Consider the following 22,729-nt stretch of genomic DNA (forward strand, 5'->3'; position numbering starts at 1 on the left):
GCACTTGTTGGCCGGCGATGTAGGTGCTGACAAAGCTACATACAGGGATATTCTTGAGCAAAACCTGTAACACTGTGCGTGATTTGAGGCTAGGACGGAGGTTCACCTTCCAGCAGGACAATGACCCCAAACACACCTCAATCCAATAGAAAATCTGTGGTCAGACTTAAAGATTGCTGTTCACAAGCGCAAACCATCCAACTTGAAGGAGCTGGAGCAGTTTTGCAAGGAGGAATGGGATGATGTAGATGTGGCAAGCTCATAGAGACTTATCCAAAGCGACTTAGAGCTGTGATTCTCGGGGTGCGTTACAGTATAAGCTTTTAGGGGGGGGAGTAGTTATGCACATTGCTTTTTTTCTGTTTTTTTATTTCTAAAAAATAATTTTATTATTATTTATTATTTTCTCATTTCACTTCACCAACTTAGACTATTGTGTTTTGATTCATCACATAACATTCAGATAAAAAAGACAACATTGAACTCTAATGTAATAAAATAGGTAAAAAGCCAAGGGGGGTGAATACTTTTGCAAGGCACTGTACATGCAATACACCTTGCACAGTCACATTCTTGTCTAATTGTTGAATGTGATGATACAGATGTAATAGTTTTGCTGCTATACTATTCAAGCAAAGGGATGTTTGGATCCTCAGTAGTGTTTATGCACTCGGGACATGGCCTTAAGGAAAGATTTGTCCCTAGTTGATCGCTCAGAAGCTTGGATCAGTGCTTTGTGATTGTTTACCTGCATGACACGTCCTCACAGGTTGTAACACCACAAGCAGTTTGTACAGAATTGGGAAGGCCACTGCCCTCACAAGACTGAAGACCCATCTTTGTAAGTTACAGGCAATTACTAAATGTGGACTCTCTGGTAGCCTGGAAGAGGCTTTGCCCTCCTTCTGTATGGCCAAAAGAAAAAGTTGGATGGACATCCAACCTGGATGTGCTGAGGTACAGATTAGCATCTACCAGAGATTCGTCAGCAGCAAATCTACCCCCAACAGAAGATGCTTTCCAGCATGTCTTCATGCTTTCCAGCTTTCCAGAATGTCTTGATACTTACTGGGTCACAGTAAGTATCAAGTGGAGGGAGTAGTGTACTATAACCCTCAAGTGGAAATAGTCTGTGATAACGGGGCGCTTCCTTTTAAATTGAATCCAAAATCATATGTTCTATGCCTCATATTTGAGACTTTGACAGGCTTTTATTTTGAAACTGTAAATCAGAATGTCCTGAAACATTGTAGATCACACCTTGAGAAGGTGTCCTCTCCATCTGAGGTGAAATTGGTCTGTGGAAGCTAGGGACTTTTATTTTTATAATTTTCTGAATGTATGGACAAAACAGCTAATTTATGAGCTTTGGGGGGCTCTTATTTTGGAAAACAACACCAGAATGTCCTGAAACATTGTAGATCACACCTTGAGAAGGTGTCCTCTCCATCTGAGGTGAAATTGGTCGGTGGAAGCTAGGACTTTTATTTTTATAATTTTCTGAATGTATGGACAAAACAGCTAATATATGAGTTTTGGGGGGCTCTTATTTTGGAAAACAACATCAGAATGTCCTGAAACATTGTAGTTGACACCTTGAGAAGGTGTCCCCTCCATCTGATGTGAAATTGGTCTGTGGAAGCTAGGACTTTTATTTTTATGATTTTCTGAATGTGTAGACAAAACAGCGTATATATGAGTTTTGGGGGGCTCTTATTTTGGAAAACCACATCAGAATGTCTTGAAACATTGTAGATCACACCTTGAGAAGGTGTCCTCTCCATCTGATGTGAAAGTGGTCTGTGGAAGCTAGGACTTTTATTTTTATAATTTTCTGAATGTGTAGACAAAACAGCTAATATATGAGTTTTGGGGGGCTCTTATTTTGGAAAACAACATCAGAATGTCCTGAAACATTGTAGATCATACCTTGAGAAGGTGTCCTATCCATCTGATGTGAAATTGGTCTGTGGAAGCTAGGACTTTTATTTTTATAATTTTCTGAATGTGTAGACAAAACAGCGTATATATGAGTTTTGGGGGGGCTCTTATTTTGGAATTCAGCATATCATGCAATGACAGGTTGTGAGGTGTGCTAAAATCTTTCTTTCTCTCTTTCTGACAGACAGACAGACAGGCAGGCAGACAGAATAAATGAATGGGAAATTGCCTTCGTCGGAAAATTCCGTTTTTAGTTTTGACGGTCTCACCGTAATAGCAAGTGTATACGCGCACCGCGAAATATAGGGGTGGCTAGTTTGACCGCTTATTTTGAAGTGGAGGCTGGCTTGACTGCAGTAAAATCTTGGTGATACAAATGCACTTCCAAAAAGAATTATCAAAATTGAAGCAGCAGAAACAGAGATTTCCTGACTTTTAGTCTATAGTATGGGTCACCCACATTTTTCAAACCCCATGCAGCTTTTCGTTTATAAATTTGCATTTTTCAAGCCCAAACTGAGGCAACCCTGATGACATCACTTATGGCATCATGGGGTTATGACTTGAAACAGCTACCTCAGAGCTACGGCAGACATTAAACAACTGTTTTTACAAGCTGAGTAATGATCTTAATATGTTAAGTTCTTCTTTAATGGCCTCAAATGAGGGATTCATGTGTGTTCTTTAGAAAAGATGTTGGCCTCAAGATTGCATATGACCTCATACATTTCCATTAATTATTGTTAAAGTTGGAATGAAAAAAGACGTGATAGTTTTGTTAAAAATATTTTATGTAATTCAAAAGTCATAACACACAGACATTCAAATCAACATGAACGACTGAGGTGTGTCCTGCAAGTCCCAAGCATTCATCAAATCCTCCACCATGTAAACAGTGTTGAAAAGAAGCTGCTGTGTGATTGGCTCTCCTTCCTACCGATAGGCCACAGTATCTCCAGATTTGTATTTTAGACATTCCTCATACAATACAATAAATTATAAAACCTAAAAATATGGAGTTGACTTGTTGTAAACTTAACGTGACATAAGAAGATAAGATTTTCAAGCGTTCGGGACACAACCCCAGGTATGAAAAGACCTCTTTGGCACATAACATAAATCATAAAACAAGACATAAAACAAACTGTAAACAAAACAAGTTACAAAAACGGTTTTTATACACAGACAGCATTAACAGATTAAAAAACAATAATCATAAAAAAATTTGGCAAATGTGACTGACACCCAGCGATAACACTTGTCTCAGTCTGCAAGGCCTCCGTGCAAAACCGCGTCATGGTGGTTAATGTGAGCACGCTGGGAGGATGTGGGGTGGAGGGTGTCAAAATTGAGAATGAGAGGGGGGGGGTAAGGTTTCCTTTTAAAGTCTGAACTGTTAAGAGTCCTGTTTGTTCTTTTGTGTCTCAGGTTTTTACTTTGTGTTCGTCCTGCTCTGGTATGGTCGACAGCTCTGTGGTTTACCAGCCAAGTCCCTTTAGTGCAAATAGGCTGTCAGCTGCTGCCTCCTCTGAGGGTGGAGGGGGGAGGAGAAGGTCATTTTCGTGGCGGAGGCGAGGCTGTGTTTGGTTTGGCACCTGGGATCGGTCTGGAAGGAGAAGGACAAAAAAATGATATTCTAGCTTAAAGTTAAACAGCATATAAGAACAGTGTTGTGTGTGTTTCCTGTAACTACACGTTACAGCAGATACTTCTTGTGTTTCTGATACCGGTGGAGATTAATGAGCGTAAAGAGAAGAAAGCGAACAAAGCCATTCCACTACAAATCATTGTTTAACCATACTTTGAATACAAAGACACATGTTGCTGTAAAGTCTCGTACAGGCTGCTTTTCGTTCTCGTCAGGTCTCTGAACTAACAGCATCACAGCAGCAGCAGCTGGTGTTCAGTGTCAAATCTGATCTTGGTGTTGCCAGAGAGAACCAGATGTAGTCATTTTGATTGATCTGGTTGATTACAGGAGCAGAAGAACCATAAAACCTGAAGAACAATCATCACCTTGCGACAGGCCTATGCACAAGTGTGTGCTTAAAAGTCAAGAACAGTTAGGTAAAAAATAATCAATACAAAAATGGATGAAACAAAAGAGTTGCACAGCAATCTATCAAAGTGGGTTTGAAATGATTCAAATCACAGTCAATTAGTTAGTGTTGGTGTCAGATTGATGTCAGTTTTGGGTGGCTAGGCTAACAATAGCCATGTTCTAATATTAGCTTGGGTACATCGGCAAGGATAAAATTACATAATGGACATTTCAAAAGCATTGCACAAATCCCAACAGCAGAACGAACGAGAGAAACTTACACAATCCTTGTGTCTTGGGATAATGGTTTTGCTAACCTGACATGCCAATGGTTTAACGCAGAACCATTTGAGAAGCCCACATTGAAAACTGTTTGAAAAAGGGCAGGTGATTGGATGGTTATCTGTCTATCAAGTCTACCATTGTTGTTGAACAGGTGCGGTGGTACAGCTCCAATAGCTGCCAATAGCTCCTCACTAGACGCTGATTAACCAATCAGCGTCCCAACCGGGTTTGCTGCGCAAACGCTTTACTTGAAGCATGTGTGGGTGTGATTGCGATGTTAAAAAATATAATTTGCCTGTATCCTTGGTTTTGCACTTAAGAGTGAACAAAATAATTATTGGGTGTAGACTAAAGACAGAAACTGTTTTAGTCTTAACTAAAGACAGAACTGATCATAAGGGGTGATTTATTTGGCTTTTGATTCCTTTATTGGATAACTGAGAGGAGAGAGAAGTTTTTAATGTAGATGCAGGTCAGCCATCATGCCTGTCAATTATTGGACCAGCAGTCCAGTCATTGAGGTGGCACTATGATACTGTACACACCAACTCAAGCACTCAAGCTGAGCACTCAAAGGGCTCAACAAGGGTGTTACTAACTTCTTTCTTCATCACTTTTAATGTGCATTACCTTTTTGGATTCTTGATAAGACTTTATAAATATTGGCCTGAGAAGTGCAGCAGTGCATCTCCTCTTAACTTAACGTAGATACTGTGAAGTTAAATACCTTTTATTATTATTTAAATCATGCATTACACTGAAACTTATCTATTTTTCTAGATATGCATTTAGTCATCCACACAGCTGCCATGAATTAAAATGGAAAATATGGGTTATATATATAGTTTTAAGAAACTGATCTGACACGCATCTCCTCAACAACTTTAAATCAACTCTCTCGAAGTGTAAATTAAACTGATAACTTTTATTACAGTAATTTTGTGTGTAAGAGATGAAGATTGAGATATTCATTTACAGTGGTACAAGAAGCACATTTCTGTCTTTCTCTTTCTGTGTTTTACTTGTACAGCTGCAGCATTTACGTTACTCTGATGGCATAGGATAAATAATGATAATGATCTTATTACAGGGATAACTACCTGAGCAGCTGAGAATAAACTTTACTACAGTATGTCTGTGTTGTGTGTTTGCCCACCTGAGAGCTCTGAGAGGGGGGATGGCTGAGACTTTGCCCACAGGTTTGGGTCCCACTGCCGGGGACATCATGACCAGTAGGCCAGGGGACGGTTTGGAGACCAGAATCCGGGCTGGACTGACTGTGGGGGAGGCGCCTCTGGCTGGGCTAAGTGGGAGAGGCCTCTGAGGAGGGAAGGGGGACGGTCTGGGCTGCAGCTCAGACACTAACTAAAAGACAACACACAAACAGACATATTGACTACTGACGTTTCCATTATTCAACATTCAGATGCAACTGGACACCAAGACATGCAAACCACATTGTGTAATAATAATTATTATGCATTTGTGCTAATTTTGAAAACTGCTGTGGATTACAGAGTAAAAGACAAAAGCAAAATTTTAAAAGCAATTTTAAAAAGCAAAGCGAGAAAGAGATATGGTAATCAAAAAGGAGAGAAAGTGCTATCAGCACCAATATGATACACAACTCTAAATCCCTGGCAAATGGACACAGCAGGGAGAAGAACTCCATTCCAGTTTCAGTACTGGACTGGATAGCAATAAAGGCATTTTACACTCCACAGAGAAAAACTGATGATATAAATAAATCAATAAGAAAGCAATTAGATAAGAAACATACTGCAGCTTTATTTATTATTTCTTCAGGGTTCAGATAAAATTCTCTGCAATTCATCTAAGAAGTACTCTGACATTTTCTCATTAGCTCTATGTATTTGGCAATAGCTCTGAATTACATTTACAAATTAGGCATTTAGCTGCAGTCAGGAGTAATGATCTCTTAGAGCATTTTTTTTTTTATATATTCTTTTTAACAAATCGCGAGCTTCATCTTGTTTGAGACGACAAAAAGACACAATGGGGCCAAGTGGTGGAGTTGCTGTTGCCGCCGAATCACTTGTTCATATCTCTCCAAACGTGCACGATGTGCACAACATTTTAGTTATTTCAAACAGAAACATATTAAAACAAAAGCAGAAAAACAGCACAGAAAATAATATTAATAACCATATCTATGGGCATGTGGACAATTTACATACAGCATCTCGTACCTACATTTTATCCAGGTTGTGTTTATGACCTTTTAATCTTCAGACATTTTAAAATATTCTCCCATTTTTTAAACAGGTGCGATTTACCATTGAGACAATACCTCAATCTTTCTAGAGTTACAACTTCAAATATCAGCGATTTCCACATCTACTACATCGCTACCAACCCATTTGACCATTATAGCCTTTCGAGCCAGCATTAGGAGAAACAGAACAGTCTCTTTGTGAGCTCTCTGAAGGTCAGGTATAAGCCACAGTAGGCCCATGAGTGGGCTGAGTGTGGCTGTCTGTCTTGTCACCAAACTTATTTCACTGCATACTGCCTGCCAGAATACCTTGATGTCCTTGCACTTCCAAAGACAGTGATATCTAGTGCCCTTAGCTGAGTTACATTTAGGACAGTTCGGAGAAACACCTGGAGTGTATTTATATATACATATAAGGTGATATGTAAACATTATGTAGAATATTGAACTGCATTTCTTTGTATCTATTACAGATGGATATTCTAGAAGGCAGTCTTACTATTTCCTCCCACGACTCAGAGTCAAATGTCTTAAATTTACCTTTGTCCCACAGATCATACATTCTCCTGATACCAGCTTCTTGCCATGACTTGAGATTGAGACCAGCGCCCTCTGCTGTTAAATCTGGGGTATCTACCAGAATTGCAAGAAAGTTAAGAGCCTGAGACTTCCCAAATAATTTCTTCAAAATACTCCATGCCTTGATAACATTGTTAATTAGGTAATTGTCTTTGACAGCAGGTGGCAGTTGTCTTGCACGTTTACCTAATAAGTTTACAAGACAAGGGTTGGCTAATTACTTTTTCAATCTCCACCCAAGATGTGATGTCACATCATGTTCAGTTGCCCACTCTGAAACAATTCTAGCATGAATAGACAGTACATAGTTCTCAATCTTTGGTAAGCCCCACCCACCCTGTTGTGTTGGAAGTTGTAAAGTATCCATTTTAAGCTTAGGTTTTCTGCCTGCCCAGATAAAGTCTGATATCAGTTTATTAATGTCCTTAAGATCATTTGGATTCAAAAACACAAAAAGCATTGACACTGGATAAGAAATTTTTGGAAGTAGTACCATTTTAGTAAGGTTAATCCTACCTAGCATTGATAAAGGAAGCTTTTTCCAACTTGTAACTTTTTCTTTTATGTGACTAATTAAAGGATTGATATTCTCCGCATACAGCTGACCAACTCTGGGTGTGATTTTTATTCCTAGATACTTAAATCCGTTAGGTGCCCAGCGGAAAGATTTAACATAAGCAGGCTCGACCTGACCACTGTTTGTTAAAGGCATTATTTCAGACTTTTCAAAATTTACCTTATACCCCGATATTTGTCCAAATTCTTTAATAAAATCAATCAATGCTGGAATTGATTTATCGGGATCTGTCAGTTAAAAGAATATCATCGGCATATAGTAAAATTTTGTGCTGTTTTGTTCCTATTAAAGTTCCCCCTATGTTTATATTCTGTCTGACGGCTATCGCAACTCTATAGCCAGGGAGAACAGCAAAGGTGATAAAGGACTGCCCTGAGCAGTACCGCGTGTAAGTTTAAATGGTGCAGATAAAAGACCATTTGTCAAGACAGGCAACTTGTACAAGATCTTCACCCAATCTATAAAAGTGGATTTAAAACCAAATCTTCTTTGCACTTCGAGCACGTAGTCCAATTCAACACGGTCAAAAGCTTTTTCGGTATTTGATGGTGATTAAGATGATTGATAATATTAATCAAGCGTCTTGTATTGTTTGAAGACAAACGACCCTTTTTCTGATGCAACCCGCTCTAATCTATTGGCCAACACCTTTGACAATATTTTCATGTCTACTCCTAGCAAGCTTATCGGCCGATAGGAAGAAGGCAGTTCTGGGTCCTTATCTTTTTTTGGTATTACTGTAATATTGGCAATATACATAGTCCCTGGGAGACTTGAGTGTTCAAAAGACGCATTAAATACTCTCTGTAATAATTTATTAATCTTGCCTTTCAAAACCTTAAACTCAATGGGATATCCGTCAGCTCCAGGGCATTTGCCCGATTGGAGTGATGAAATGGCTGTATCAATTTCTAACAATGTAATGGGACCTTCTAGTAAGTTAGCCTGGTCTTCAGTTAGTTGTGGTATATTCAAGCTATTTAAAAAGTAGCAATCCTTTAATTTGTCACAGTCAGTCTCAGAGCTATACATTCCTCATAAAATTGTCTAAAACGCTCATTAATGTACTTATTATCCATATGTCGCTGACCATTCTCATCCTTAACTGCCGAAATAAAGAGTTTAGGGGGAGCATGGTTTGCCAGCCTCGCCAAGAGTTTGTTTGGTTTATTGCCGAATTCAAATAGTCTTTGTTGTGCAAATAAAATATCCTTCTCAGCTTTCCTTGTCATTAAGTCACTTAACCTGTCCCTGGATGTCTTTAATTCCTTAAGGACTTTGTCCGATTTTGATGCATAATATTCTTCTTGCAGTCTTCCAGACCACTTTTCTCTCCTTCTCCGAGCGCGGGTCCCGTGTGATGAGCTCTCTCAATCTTGACCCTGTCCTGCTGCATATCCAGAACTTCAGGAATCCATTTCTCAAAGAACGTAACCGGATCTTTACCCTCAGAGCCAACCTTAAGCCCTGTGATCTTTATATTTTGGCGACGACTTTGATTCTCATAATTATCAAGGCGTCTATCTAGTTGCAAGCATCACGTGATCCCCAGAGCATGGTTTTTTAAAGTTTGATAAGTGTTTGCTAATGTTCTGTGATTGTGGAAACCCCTCAACCCCTAATTTGGCTGATCCCTCCTCATTTGTGTACATAGTTATGTTTTTAGGACTAGGTGAAACAATCCCGTTTAAAACCTGAAGTATGAGTGGTGACGATGCATCCATTGGAGTGGTTTCCTCGCTGTGCTGGTGACAGGTTTGATTGAGTCCAATGAGCATGGGGGTTTTAAGCTTCATTGGGATCATCAGGTGGGTACCCTCCTTCTCTGGTGTTTCAATTATAGGCCCATGACACCTCCAGAGGGCTCATCGGCAGCACCTGGCGTCCCAGGTATGCCCCCCTCTGCTTTCAACCCTTACGTGCCGCAGGTGTTATTAGGGGCCCAGGTGGAGTCTCATCAGCATCAGCTGCCAGCTCGGTGTACTTAAGGCTCTTGCACTCAAATGCCTCCTCTACAGCAGCCTCCCAGGGAACGGTAAGCTTTATGATGTACGTTGAGTGAGGAGGACCAGAGCTCGAGGTCTGGTCTGAGGTTCATTGTGGTGATCTCAAAGCGAAGCAGAACCTTTGGTTCAGATCTGCCGCCAACTTCCAGTCATAAGCCCCTCCGAGCTGGCCGATGTCCGATGTTGTATGGACTTTGGCTGTCTTTGCACCTTCTCGGATGAACTCCCTTGTGGATGAAGGATGGAATGATGGAGGAGGCAGGGCATTGATCTTTATCCGTCTGACCTCCTAGGCACTAGTACTTTCTCCTCTCAACTCCCTCCCATCTCATCCACTGTCCTTGCTTGGCTTGTGAGACAGCCTTTGCACACCTCGTTGCCTGCTCGTGCCTTGGCACCTCCTCGACGACCAGCCGTCGGGGCTGAGCTAGAGCTGCCCTATGCCACGATAGTCTGCTCTCTCGCCTGTTGCACAATGCCAATGATGTCTATGTGCCTGAGGTCTGACTTCACCTGGTGAGTTGCTGCAGCTGGGCTCCATTTCCTTCCGGTCACCAAAGTCGGAGCTGTTTGGGAAACACATGGGTCACGGGACTCTGTTAGTGTCATTTCCAGCCTTACTTTAAAAGCACTTAAACTCTTCTACAAGGCTGGAAACAGGAATCTCCAGGATGCCTCTTCCATACAGCCCGATGTTAGTAAAGCATCTGGGGAGTCCCAGCCACTTTTTGGCAAATGAGCTGACCAACAGTTTTTCTACCTTTGAGATTGGGACCTCCTAGATGGTAAGAGGCCACATCAGCCTGGGTAATAGCCCAAATTGAAGGCACCACAACTGCCAGGGAGCATGGTCTTGTTGATACTCTCAAGGCCACACATGGTGTCCTGCCTAAGCTGGTCCACTTGCTCTGTGTCGTTGAGGGTGGGATGGTACCAACGTCCAAGACTCTTGACTGGCAGAGCTGCCACTGTTGGTCCTCGCCCACATAAAACCGATGTTCCGACCGCTTCCCCTTGATGACTGAAATGCTCCTGGACTTGCTTGGCTTTATTTCCATCCGGGCCCACTGGCTGTTCTCCTGTAGCTTGTCCATGTAATTTCAAGCTGCCTTGGTTGTGGTGAGGATGGTCAAAACCTCTGGTTGTGTTCTTATAAAGCCGGTATGGGACTCCATTGGGCCCATGCAGCTCTTGACCGACGTACAATTCTCTCCACTTCACTCCACTTCGCTCCATTTGGGGGGGCTGATGTCCAGCTGATGTTCTGGGGAATGTATCGGTGGCATATCGGGTGGAAGAGTTGTCCGTCCGCACCGCTGGCTGTCAGTGTGGCTCTGTTTGAGGTAAGCTTCGAAATCTTTCTTAGATGTTGTGTTTGCCACTTTTGTCCTTTGTGAATAGGCTTTTTGCAAACTTGTAGGGGTCTTTGAAGAAGTTTGATCTTGCTTGCTCCTTCATTTTATGCATCCTTCTCAGATTCTCAGCCCTCCTCAAGGTTGACAGTCAGTTATTAAAAGGTCCAATATGTAATACTGACTGACAGCTAGTGTTTAAAAAAGTTACTGCCCCCTCCTCCCCAGACTCGAACCTTTCCTAAGGTTTAGGAAATTACATTTAAATTAGCTACTTTGAAACACATCAGTCTGCCAGAAATTCAGAAGAAGAGGAAGAAGAAACACCTCCTTCCCTCTCTACCCCCGTAGAAGAAGAACGCCCCCCCTCCCCCCCGCAGTTGTTGAAATTTTGAATTTTCTCACAACAGTCGTTGGAAATAACTGTCGCTTCGCGCTCGATCCGTTTTGGCCTGTGCTTCTTCGGTGCAACTTCGGCGTGTATTCAAGGTAAGCGAGTATTTTCACTGTTGATGTAACGTAAACTTTTCTGTGTCCATGTCCCCGTTGCTAGTTTAGCACCATTTGCTGAAGTAAATGACCATGGCTTAGCTAGTTGCTACGTTGAGACTAGTGTTAGCCGTGGTAATTCTGTGGTTGGCATATAGCCGCGGCTATCGCGACGCAACACAATAATTGACTAGTGTTTACCAGCTGCGCCGTGCTTATCATATGCTCTAGCTACTGGTTGAAGTAGTGAGAGTTAGCTAAAGAAGCGGGTCAAGTCTTCGAATTGTTGCTAATCGTCTAGCTATATTGCTGTTTTCTCCAGGTTTCTCCAGGTATTCAGTTTTGAATGGACAACTTTGTTGCTGATAAGCTAACTGAGTGGCGGCTGCCTGAGCTGATCAAGGGGGTAAGCTTCGCTTCAGAACTCGAACCTCCAATGGCGCCATTTTGTTGCTACAAAGGTATCACCTCCTGTTAGCATTCCACTGACCGCCATTTTTTTTTTTACGTCACTTGACGTAAAATAACTTTACATCTGAAGCGTTTAAAGACTCTATTTGTCCATTGTTTAGTTCTAAAGAAACACGACAACGTATAAAAGGCTCCATTACCTTGTACCTCACGTTATGGCTCCGTAGCAGACGTTTTTGTAAAAATAGGCTAACGATTGTGTCATAACCAAGTGACTTACTGTCGCATAGTAGAGGAATTGTCAGTTGGAGGCTGCGCAGTAAAGCAAGAGATCACCGGAAAGGGGGACTTCCGGGTTAAGGATGGAGTAAGACGTGTTTTTGAAGCTCCGCTGACTTTCACTCAAATTTCAGTAAAACAAGACAACAAAGGTCGCTAGTGATCTCGAAGCCTCTATATTGTTGCATAAGTTCAGTATAATTTGCAACTTGTAAAATGCCGGCGAAGAAACAACAAGGGAAGAAAGATGTTGCTGAAGGAGAAAGCTCGGGCGAGACCGCGTGCTCGCTCGGAGAGGCCTGCTCACCCGCGAGTGACGATCCAGTGCTACTGGCAATTGAATCACTCCGAGTGGATCTGGGCAAGGTTAAAGCTGATATTACAGAGAGCTTGAAAGGAGAGATGGCGATGCTGGAGAGGAAAATTGATGTGAAGTTTGATGCAATTCAGTTAATTATAAACGACCACCGTACAACTCTCGACATCCTCGAACAGACCGCTACGGCCTCATCGGATGCTGTTACGAAACTACAAGCCAAAGTTAAAAGTTTGTCCGAGGAGGTGTCAGAATTGACGGAGAAATGCATCGATCTGGAAGGCCGTTCTAAGAGGCAAAATCTAAGAATCGCGGGAGTCCGAGAAGGTTTGGAAAGCGGTCAAGGTGCTAGAGATTTTGTGGCCAAGCTGCTCATGGAGGTGCTTGGATTAGATGAGCTTCCTGCTCTGGACAGAGCGCACCAAGCCCTTCGCTCCCGGCCTGTGGACAGCGACCCGCCGCGCCAGTTCATTGCTCGAGTGCATCATGATCACATCATGGAAAACATCATGCGCAAAGTGTCATCACAAAGAAAGCTGACCTTTAACGGTCGCTCCATCCAGATCTTCAGAGACTACCCTTCGGCGGTGGTCAAACGTCGGGCAGCTTTTACTAGAGTACGACAGTTCCTCCGGGATAAACCCGGTGTGAAGTTTGGCATCCTGTACCCTGCAAAGCTGCGAGTGACGTACAGCGAGGGAGAGAAACTTTTCACCGATCCGAACGAGGCATGGAAATTTGCAATCGAACAGTTTGGGGCAGCAAAGTAGACAATGAACAATAACTCAAGAAGAATTCCTGTTGTTTTGTTGGAAGTTTCTTTTATGTAGCGGACTCGATGTCGGACCATTTGGAAGTCCTTGAAGTAATATGCGGAGGTGGGCTTTCCTTTTTTACGTTTTATTCTTTAGTGTTCGTTTTTCTTGCCTTCAACTTCGTGAAAAGTTGTGCTGTACGTTTGTTCCTGTAACAGCTAAACATGTTCTGTTATCTATGGGTTTTTTAAGAGGGTGGATTGGTGCTAAAGGTTCCCACGGTAACAAATACCAGTATGTAGGTAACTGGCTGAAGCAGATTACGATGTCTGTTATATTCACTGTTTATGTTCAATAATTTAAATGTAAAGGGGGCTTCAAGTTCATTAAACTTTTCAACTTGGAATGTTAAAGGACTGAACGAACCAGTTAAGAGGGGAAAAATACTATCTCATTTAAAATCACTGTCTTCGGATATAATGTTCCTGCAAGAGACTCATCTGAAACGCTATGCCCACGTTAGACTGAGGTGCAAGTGGATTGGACAAATATATCATTCAAATTTTTCTGCCAAATCTAGAGGCACTGCTATCCTTATCCGTAAAGGAGTTCCATTTAAACATAATCAGACTATTTCAGATAAAGAAGGGAGATATGTGATAGTTGTTGGTGAGGTATTTTCTGTGCCACGGACGTTAGTCAATGTTTATGGACCAAATTGTGACAAACCTGAGTTTTTCAAAAAACTGTTTGACTTAATTCCTGATATTTCAGATACAAATCTCATAATTGGGGGCGATTTTAATTGTGTCCTAGACCCTTATTTGGATAAATCCTCCTCAAAAATAGTTAGTTCCAACTCAAGTAAATTTTTGAATACATATATAAGCAATTCTAATATGTTTGATGTATGGAGAGTGCTCTATCCGACAAATAGGGACTATTCTTTTCATTCTCAAGTCCATAATGTCTACTCCCGAATAGATTATTTTATTCTGGATGGTAAACTTTTGCCCAGGTCTGTACGGCTAAATATCATAATATTATTATCTCCGATCATAGCCCAGTGACCTTTTCTATTAAAATAGATAATATGGATAAACCACATAGAAATTGGAGACTTAACTCTCATTTACTTACAAATAAAGTCTTTATCAATTACTTAAAACAGGAGATAAAAACCTTTTTCGAGTTCAATGACAAGCCTGACATGTCTATAGGGGTGATATGGGATACATTTAAAGCATACATTAGAGGTTGTATTATCTCCTATCAGGCATCTCAAAGAAAAAGAAGCAGGGTTGAATCGGAGGCACTGGAAAATAAAATTAGAGAATTAGATATGGAAAATGCTAAACAACCATGTATTGAAAAATATAAAGAAATTTGTGCACTTAAATACAAACTGAATAAAATTCTCTCTTCTAAAATTTCAAAGACCTTTCTGTATGTGAAGCAGAAATACTTTGAATTCGGTGATAAACCCCAGAAACTTTTAGCTCGACAACTCCGTAAAATAATATCTGAATGCACAATATACAAAATTAGATCAGACACAGGAGAAATTCTTACTTCCTCTAGAGATATAAATAATAGGTTCCAGAGATTTTATGAGGCACTATACTCGTCTAAAGGAAGTATAGATCATACAGTTATGGCTCAGTTTCTAGACCAACAGAATCTTCCCTCATTAAATCAAGAACAAGTTGACCAGTTAGGTGCAGAAATTACTATCAAAGAAATATCAGATACTATAAAATCTCTAAAAGGCTGTAAAACTCCTGGTCCAGATGGATTCTGTAATGAACTCTATAAAACCTATAACGAACTACTATCACCTTATTTATATAGGGTTTACAAACAGGCATTTATAGATCAGTCCCCCATTATTATTGTAGTCCCTAAAAAAGGAAGGAACCCAGAGGAATTGGGCTCTTATAGGCCGATCTCACTACTAAATACGGATCCAAAATTCTGGCTAAAACTTTGGCACATAGATTAAACACAGTAATTGGAAAATTGGTGCACCCAGATCAAACCGGCTTCATACCAAAACGTAACTCAGCTTCTAATCTTAGGCGTCTCTTCAACATAATGTACTCTTCCAGAAGCCTGGGGCAGGATTTAGCCATTCTATCATTGGATGCGGAAAAGGCATTTGATCAAATTGAATGGCCTTACCTATTTGCAGTATTGAAGAAGTTTAATCTTGGAGAAAATTTCATTTCAAGAATTTAATTGTTGTACTCTAGTCCGTGCGCAAGAAATCTCACAAATCAAACAATATCCCCTCATTTTAAGTTACATAAAGGTACAAGACAGGGTTGCTCACTGTCACCCCTTTTGTTTGCTTTAGCGATTGAGCCCTTAGCCAAGGCCATTAGAGTCCACTCTGGTATTAAAGGCTATAAAACCAGAAATACTGATAATAAATTAGCATTATATGCAGATGATATAATTTTATTTATCTCTGAGCCCAATAGCACCATTCCAAACATCCTTAGTTTGATTAATTTATATGGTACATTTGCAGGATATAAAATTAATTGGGACAAAAGTGTGTTGATACCAGTTACTACCAACGACTCTTCGTGGATTCATCACTTGCCCTTTAGGGTCGCTTCAGAACAATTCACATATCTAGGAATAGAAGTAACAAAAAAGTTTTCCAATTTAGTTAAGGCTAATTTTCAACCCATGTTGTCTAAACTTAAATCCATGATCAAGTTCTGGAGAACGTTTCCCATTTCTCTTCTGGGTAGGGTAAATGCAATTAAGATGATATTTCTCCCACAATTTTTGTACATGGTACAGAAGATTCCCGCATTTTTGCCCAAATCTTTTTTCAAAAAATTGGACTCTATTCTGGTTCCTTTTGTCTGGGACTATAAAGCCCATAGGATTTCTAAGCAGCACCTATGTAAACCCAAAGTACAGGGTGGGCTCGCCCTACCTAATTTCCTTTATTACTATTGGGCGGCAAACCTGAAGGTTCTGACTTCATGGATAGATTCTACCATGATAGACGGGGAGAGCTGGCTGAGGCTGGAACAGGAGGAATGCCTCCCATATTCTATTAACGCAATTCTTCTATCACCCACAGGTATAACTAGTTCATTTTACAATTACAACCCTGTTATTCATAATTCTATTCGAATCTGGAAGCAGTTAAAGGCACATTTTAAATTCATCCAGATGTCGTTCTTGCTGTCTATTTCAGCTAATCCCTCCTTTCGCCCTTCAATGTTAGACAACGCATTTGATATTTGGAAAAATTTTGGGTTACGAAATATAGGGGATTTATATGTGAATGGAAAATTTGCTTTCTTTCAGCAGCTGTGTAAGGAATATAATATTCCTTCAAATAATTTCTTTAGGTTCCTTCAAATTAGAGACTTTGTAAAATCTTACATTCCTAATTATGTAGATGCCACACCTATGTATCTGGATACATTCTTGGAAAAGCGTCATAGAGATGGTAATAGTATCTCCTCTCTGTACAAGGCTTTAGAACAGGTGAAAAGTCCTTCGATGGAAAAAATTAAATCTGCCTGGGAAGAGGAATTAGCGCTTAAAATCCCTAGCGAAATATGGGAAAGCAATCTTGAACTGGTTCACAAGTGTTCCATTAATGCAAGACATTGTCTTATTCAGTTTAAAGTGCTTCATAGGCTTCATTATTCTAAGTGTAAACTGAACAACATTTTTCCAGAAGTGTCTCCTTTATGTGACAAATGTCAAATCATAGATGCCAGCCTGTCTCATTGCTATGTTGTGTGTCCAAAATTACAAAGTTTCTGGAATAAGATTTTCCAGGTTTTTTCAGATGCACTGGGCATACATTTTGAACCAGATCCTATTTTAATTATACTTGGAGTTTCTGAGGAGTTTTTGAGACTTACACTGGTGCAACAACATTTTGTTTCATATGGTTTAATTTCTGCTAAGAAACTTATTCTTATGTTTTGGAAGAAAAAGGAAGCTCCAACGCTTAAACTGTGGCTGACAGAGTTGACTGGTACACTACATTTAGAAAGAATTAGGTATGCTCTAAAAGACAAGATTTTGTTATTTGAAAAAACGTGGTCCCCTTTTATTTCTTTTTTGCAAGCTAGTGATTAATCTGCACGCCGTCATTACCTGCCTTTACCACTGGATAGCACTTTTGGGTGGGGGTGGGAGATTGAGAGAGAGATGTATTTTTGTTAAGTTGTCAGTTTTATGTTTGTAAAAACAGTGTAGTTGCAAATGATCGTCTGCTGGAATACCAAATAAAAACATTTTGAACACAGAGATCACCGGAAAAGTGCTTCTAATAGCATTGACATATAAAATGGACCAACAGAGCCCGTTGCTCTGGACGAAGACCAGTGAAGGCTATTAGAAGCACTTTTCCGGTGATCACTTGCTTTACTGAGCAGCCTCCAACTGACAGAGACAACGTAAATGTGACGTGAGCAACGTGTCTGAAAGTTGTAAGTCTTCTGGTAGCTGTAAGTGTTTTTTTACATTTACAGGCCATCCACAAACATAAAAGAGGCCCTGGCGCTATCATTGGTTCAGACATTCCCTGAATGATGGATCAGACATTGGCTATATGAGTTTAATTATCTTGGTTCATATGGAATTTGATGCTGATTTGAAACTTTTTTTTTTTTTTACACAAAGATGTGAATGCACTTAATAAACAATGGTGTTTAATGTCTTGTATATATACAAGACATAATATAGTGTATGTGTACAATTATCATTTTCTTTAATTTTGCTTTTAACCCTTATTTCTCTTAATTGTTACTTATCTGTACCGGATGTGTGTTATCTCTACTGCTAAACTTTGTAAAAGATTTAAAATGTTCCTCTTGGTTAAGGAAAGTTCTGTCTTTTTTTCTTCCAGGAAATATGGTATTTATTTATTTTATGTAGATTTCCAGAGACTCCAGAATGAAAAACAAGCTCTGAGGGAGGAGAACCGCGCCCTGAGGGAAAGCAATGCACGAGCAGGTGAGAACATGCAACATACATGTAATGTAGGTTCAAAATTACCATATGCCTTTCATTTTGTAGCTTCGGATGACAGCGGCTCACTTCAAGAGCAGGTGAAGGGACAATGTTGAAGACGTTTGCTTGCACTTGGCAATCAGGTACAACTTGCAAACAACACCTGTGGTTGTTGGTTTAATTCCCACTGGGGCCACCTGTACATGTAGTAGACCTAGATATAAATGTCATGGTTTAGTAGTTGAGGGACCAGGACTGACTACTTTATTCTTTTATTATAGGAACCCTTGTAGGTGCAGATCAGACCCTAATGCTGCGACGTCTTGGAGAGTTTGGCGATGTTGTGTGTAGCATGGACAACAAAATGGAAACTATGTAGCAACATTTCAGTGCCAATGTGTCTGTTGGAGAGCCACTGATGAGGCGGTCCAGGTTAATGTTACGCGTTACCTGAAAGGAGCATCTGACCGCGAAGGCGGAAAAAGGCGCCGCACAGCTGAGAGGGACCCACAGCCGACCCCTTAAACCTAGGCTGACTACTGACACCCCCGCATCACTGACAACTGGAACAGTTTATCCTGCAGTCAGTTACCTCAAGAAGCCAGAAGTGCCAGACTACACTCACCCAATCCACACTATTCACTGTAGAATTATTATTTTTTTTTCTTCTTCTTTTTTTTATTCCCCATGAACCTGCCTTGAGGGCAGCTCCTTGTATGGATATGGGATGGTGAGGTTGTTTGTCCTTTATACAGGCGCACGAGGGATCACTGAAGATATGCCCATTTTGCACTGCCTCATTCTGGAGATCGGGGAAAACTGGAGAACCCGTAGTCAGGCTTGAAAGACTGATTATTATTACTTAGACTGTCCTGCAATTCTTAGCCCACTACCCCACGCAGACCCCAACCACTCCACACATTCTGATTGTCCGTGTTCTCTACAGCCAGATGTCCTGCTGTTAATTGTATTTGTTCCCACTTGTTGTCATGTGTAAATTTAATGTCAAAATGTATATTACCTGGTATCCTGCACATTGTTTGATACCAAAGATCTCAATTACTTCCTATACATTTTGCTGCTTATTTCATTGTTACAGTGCTTAACTATTCTATTTTTAAATATAGCTTGTAAATCCTAGATTATACCTCTAATACTTGATATCTGGACATTATCTGTTCTGGTACCAAATATTCTACTTAACGTGACTTTAGTATTGGCTTATTTCATTCCGTCAGTGCTTAACGATGGTATTATAGTTTGTAAATCCTATTTCATACCGGTTACTTGATATTGCACATTAACTAGTACCACAATTCTATTTTCATTACATCAGTGTGCTTAACTGTTATTCTATTAAAAATAGCTTGGAAATCCTATTTCACCAACAATGTTTTTAACATTTGCTTTTTTCATTCTGTCAGTGCTTAACTTTTATTCTGTTGTTAAATAGAACTTGTAAATCCTTGTGTCACAAGTCAGCATTGCAGTTATAATGGTCTGTTCTACTACTGTTTTTACCTCAGTGAGTGTGTGTGTGTGTGTGTGTGTCTGACACGTCTTGTTTCAATGACAGTTACTGTTCTTTGAAAACGCCAAATGGAAATTTGTCTGGTTAGATCAATCATTATTCTTGATAAACTGCATGCTATAAATATTAAATAAAAAAAATAAAAATAAAAAAAATAAATATATATATATATATGCAGAAGGGCCGCCTTTGGTATGACGACGGCGGTCGGCCCGCGGGCCGGCCTCGGAAAGAAGGCCGTAGGAAGCTTTGTTTGCGATTACGCCATTCTGATGCTTCTACTGCACCGTCGGTGGTCCGCCGACTCATTGATATCTGGGTGTTAGATGCTGGCTATATTGACAGTCATAAAAGCCCATGCTCACGCGGAGCTCTGTACCCAACTGTACCCAACTTTCCAGATGTTTATTTGAAGAAGTCATCAAATGGGCTTTTTTTTCGGCTTAGAATTACAGTAGGAACCGCCAAAAACCCTACAACCTCGCCGTCCTCTCCACACGCCAGACAGGCACACTTCCTCGGCTTAGAATTACAATAGTAACCGCTAAAAATACCACTACCTTGCCGACTGAACACCCTTCATTGGCTTAGAATTACGGCAACAATCACTAAACACACTGCAAACTCACTGTCCTCTCTCCCAGATTTACAGCCCCCCTCTCGTGGCTTAAAATAACTTCCCATTGTCGGCTACGGCCAGTGAACTACACTTTGTAAACAGCCATGGGCTGCTTGCCTGGTCCCCCAGTAACGTTAGCAATTAGCAGGGGTAGCATGGCGGCGTTAGCCAGGACTAGCCAGGACCAGTCGAGATCACTTTACTGGCTGTGTCTCAATTGTTTTTGAGAGTAACCAACTCTGGTACTCTAGCTATATAATTCAATGTGAGTACGGTACACAAATGTTGAAATGACATAAGATGCCTGTCCCTAGTGGCTGTGATAAATTAGCCTGAAGCTAATGCTTACCTGTTCAGGAGGAAATAGGCCAACTCTGCGTCCTTTTGGGCTCTAAGCTGTCTCCATCTTTCAAATACATCTCCAATATTTACCAGGGGTTTGTTACGTGTCTGGTCACGCAACTGTTAGAAACATGCCGTTTTTTGTTTTTTTTAGGTCGGATAGAATCTATCTCCGTTGATCACAAACGAACAGTCGTTTGTTTGCTGCTTTCATGATGCTTTCAAAATGACAAAATGCCTCAGAAATTAAAAGGTCCAATATTTAATATATGTATATTACATATTGCCGCCTGTAGCAGGTCAATTCCCTCCTTTTCCTCCTTTGGAGCTTTTCTCCATTGCTTTTTCAGCTGCCTTCTTTCATTGACTAGCCGTTCTATTCCTGCTGTCTCCTGGACTTCGTCGGGGTGGATGATGTTTTCTTCCTCCTTTCTGCCGTCCCAAAGCGCTCTGCACCATAGTTGTTAATCAGGTCTCCCATTCGCTCCAGCTTCTTGACTGCAGCTCCCCTCAGTTGTCCCAGGAGGTTGCTGATGTCTGTGTCAGTCGTCTCCCACTCCTTTTTCTCACAGGATTTGGGCCACCTGACTTGTGGTTTTTGCCCCTGGATCTTGTTCTCGGTTGTAGGCTGTGGCAGGTTGGGCATGTGGGGCACCACTATGCTTGGCTCCTCATCTTCCTCTAAAACAGGGGGATTGTTGTCCTGCAGACTTTGGTTTTGGTCCTGCTGCTGAACTTCACTTATTCGACCTGCTTCATAAGAAGTAGCGGTCAATGCGAGGTCCCTGTTGCTCTGACAGCAAGCACTTTTTCAAGCCTTGGTGTCTTCTCAGGCCTGCATAGCTATGGTCCAGCCACATCTACAACTCTGGAGCTTAATTCCTGGAGTAGGTGTTGTCATCTCAGGTGTCTTGTTGATCATCATTCTCGTGTATACAGTAGGCTGAGAGACCAAACCCAAAATTATCTAAACTCTTTAAGATGTTTTCCAGATATTTATTTGAAGAAGTCATCAAATGGGCTTTTCTGCTACAGGTAGGAAATAGTATTCTCTCTTGGCTAGTTCTGCTGAAGGGGTAAGTATTGTTTTCTGCTTTGTATTGTGGCTCCCTGCCTGGATGTTGTTCCACATTCCTCAACTCCATTCTGGCTTTAACATTATGTTTTATGATTAATAGGTTATAGTTAAAAAAATCAATTATTTCAAGTACAGCTCAGAAACTGGTCTAAAAGGGCCTTACCAGTGGAGATCGTGTCGGGTTGAGGGGCAGAGGTTTCTTGGGTGGGCTGAGTCTCTGTGGGGTTGCAGGGGATTTGGGTGGGGCTGCTGGGGGCTTGCCAGCTGGCAGAGGCGGGCGAGCCACCTTGAGGTTCCCAGGACCACCCTGGGGAGACTGGGCAGGTCTCAGAGGTCGCACAATGTTGACTGGCTGCATGCCATTGGCAGTTGGGCCCGGTCTGAGAGGCAGGACCTCTTTGTTGGTGTGAGGGAGCTTGGGATCAAAACAAAGACAACAACACAAACTTAAGGAAAAAAGAAATAGCTTAAAATATATTTTCAAGCTGCTGTCCTTAGCAAAACCTTGGAAAAACTGCATGCACATGACAGACTGTCAGACAACTACAGCTTTTTGAGAAGTGCCAGTCTAGTTTCAGAGTGAAGCATAGTATTGAAACTGCTCTTGTGAAAGTATTCAATAACTATAAATAATTAAATCTGCAAGCAGTGTTGGGCGGGCCCTCGCTCCTCTGTGCGCGTCGCTGTTACTTGCGTACGCCGCTCCTTGCGACCGTGCATTAGCACTCACACACTACAACTCATCACCAATGAAAAGGGAACTCCCTGCTAAGTTCAATGATACCTCACACAAGACTCTAAGTCATACAGTTCATTAGCTGTGAAAGGGGGCATGGCCAAAGCATAGGGGTCGGGGCAAACCTTTACCAATAAAAAAGGAAGTCTCAGCTGAGT

At 41.1% G+C, this 22,729-nt stretch overlaps 1 protein-coding gene across 1 annotated transcript in view; it reads right to left on the reverse strand.

The window, feature by feature from the left end:
* Nucleotides 1-2,714: 2,714 nt before the first annotated feature.
* Nucleotides 2,715-22,729, reverse strand: part of adam19a (ADAM metallopeptidase domain 19a) — a 314,399-nt gene continuing 294,384 nt past the window's right edge. The window contains exons 21-23 of the mRNA XM_039822508.1: nt 21,999-22,250; nt 5,424-5,632; nt 2,715-3,547 (exon numbers count right to left, since the gene is read on the reverse strand). Coding sequence (XP_039678442.1) covers nt 3,496-3,547; nt 5,424-5,632; nt 21,999-22,250 — 513 coding nt within the window. The 3' untranslated portion in view covers nt 2,715-3,495. The remainder of the gene's footprint in view (nt 3,548-5,423; nt 5,633-21,998; nt 22,251-22,729) is intronic.

The sequence above is a fragment of the Perca fluviatilis genome, chromosome 14 (assembly GCF_010015445.1).
Source record: "Perca fluviatilis chromosome 14, GENO_Pfluv_1.0, whole genome shotgun sequence".
In the NCBI taxonomy this organism is placed as follows: domain Eukaryota; kingdom Metazoa; phylum Chordata; class Actinopteri; order Perciformes; family Percidae; genus Perca; species Perca fluviatilis.